This window comes from Tupaia chinensis, unplaced genomic scaffold (assembly GCF_000334495.1).
Source record: "Tupaia chinensis unplaced genomic scaffold, TupChi_1.0 Scaffold138407_1, whole genome shotgun sequence".
Classification (NCBI taxonomy): domain Eukaryota; kingdom Metazoa; phylum Chordata; class Mammalia; order Scandentia; family Tupaiidae; genus Tupaia; species Tupaia belangeri.
Window position 1 is genome coordinate 499,318 of NW_006198305.1, and position 630 is coordinate 499,947.

At 66.0% G+C, this 630-nt stretch overlaps 1 protein-coding gene across 3 annotated transcripts in view; it reads left to right on the forward strand.

Moving 5' to 3' along the window:
- Positions 1 to 450: 450 nt before the first annotated feature.
- Positions 451 to 630, forward strand: part of CIBAR1 (CBY1 interacting BAR domain containing 1) — a 29,979-nt gene continuing 29,799 nt past the window's right edge. For 2 of the 3 annotated variants that reach the window (XM_006161280.3, XM_006161279.3), the window contains exon 1: positions 451 to 535. In XM_006161280.3, coding sequence (XP_006161342.1) covers positions 510 to 535 — 26 coding nt within the window. In that variant the 5' untranslated portion in view covers positions 451 to 509. Of the gene's footprint in view, positions 575 to 630 lie in introns of all 3 variants that reach the window. The other variant, XM_006161278.3, reaches the window with a different exon arrangement.

Sequence of the window (630 nt, forward strand, 5' to 3'; positions counted from 1 at the left end):
AAATATTTGCTGAACAAATGGGAAACTAAAGATGTGGCAGTAAACTCTACTCCTTCCAGAGGCAGCTTCCAGAAGTCCGCATTTTCAGATTCCACACAGAGAACCCCACAGGTAGAGCGTGTGGGAAGACTCGGAGACCAGACCCCACTCGCCTGCGGTTTTACGCCGCCCTCCTGGGACTGGGTGACCGGCGGCCGCTCTGCTCACAGCCGCCTGGAAGGACTGCAGACTGGGTACTCGCGGCCTTCGCGGAGGAGGCGGCTCGGGCGCGCCCCGGCTGCTGCGAGCTCCTGTAACGCAAGTGAACACCGACTCGCCCGGGGAACGCGCGGCCGCTGCGCCGGGGTGGGCGCGCCGAGGTTCCTCGCGGTCCCTGGCGGCGTTGCCCTTCTTTCGCCCTCGCGGATCCCAGGCAGACTCCTGGGCTGACCGCGTGGGCGCGCACCGCGTTTCCATAGACCCGAGTCGTTGGGCCCTAGCCCCGGGTCCCCGGCCGTGCACGAGGCAAGATGTTGAGGCGCAGCCTGGAAAACCGGTAACAGCTCCGGGCCTAGCTGCCCAGGGCCGCCCATATGTGAGGACTGGGATGGGGGAAGGGGAGCTTCTCTCGGCGGAGCCCGCACGGCGCAC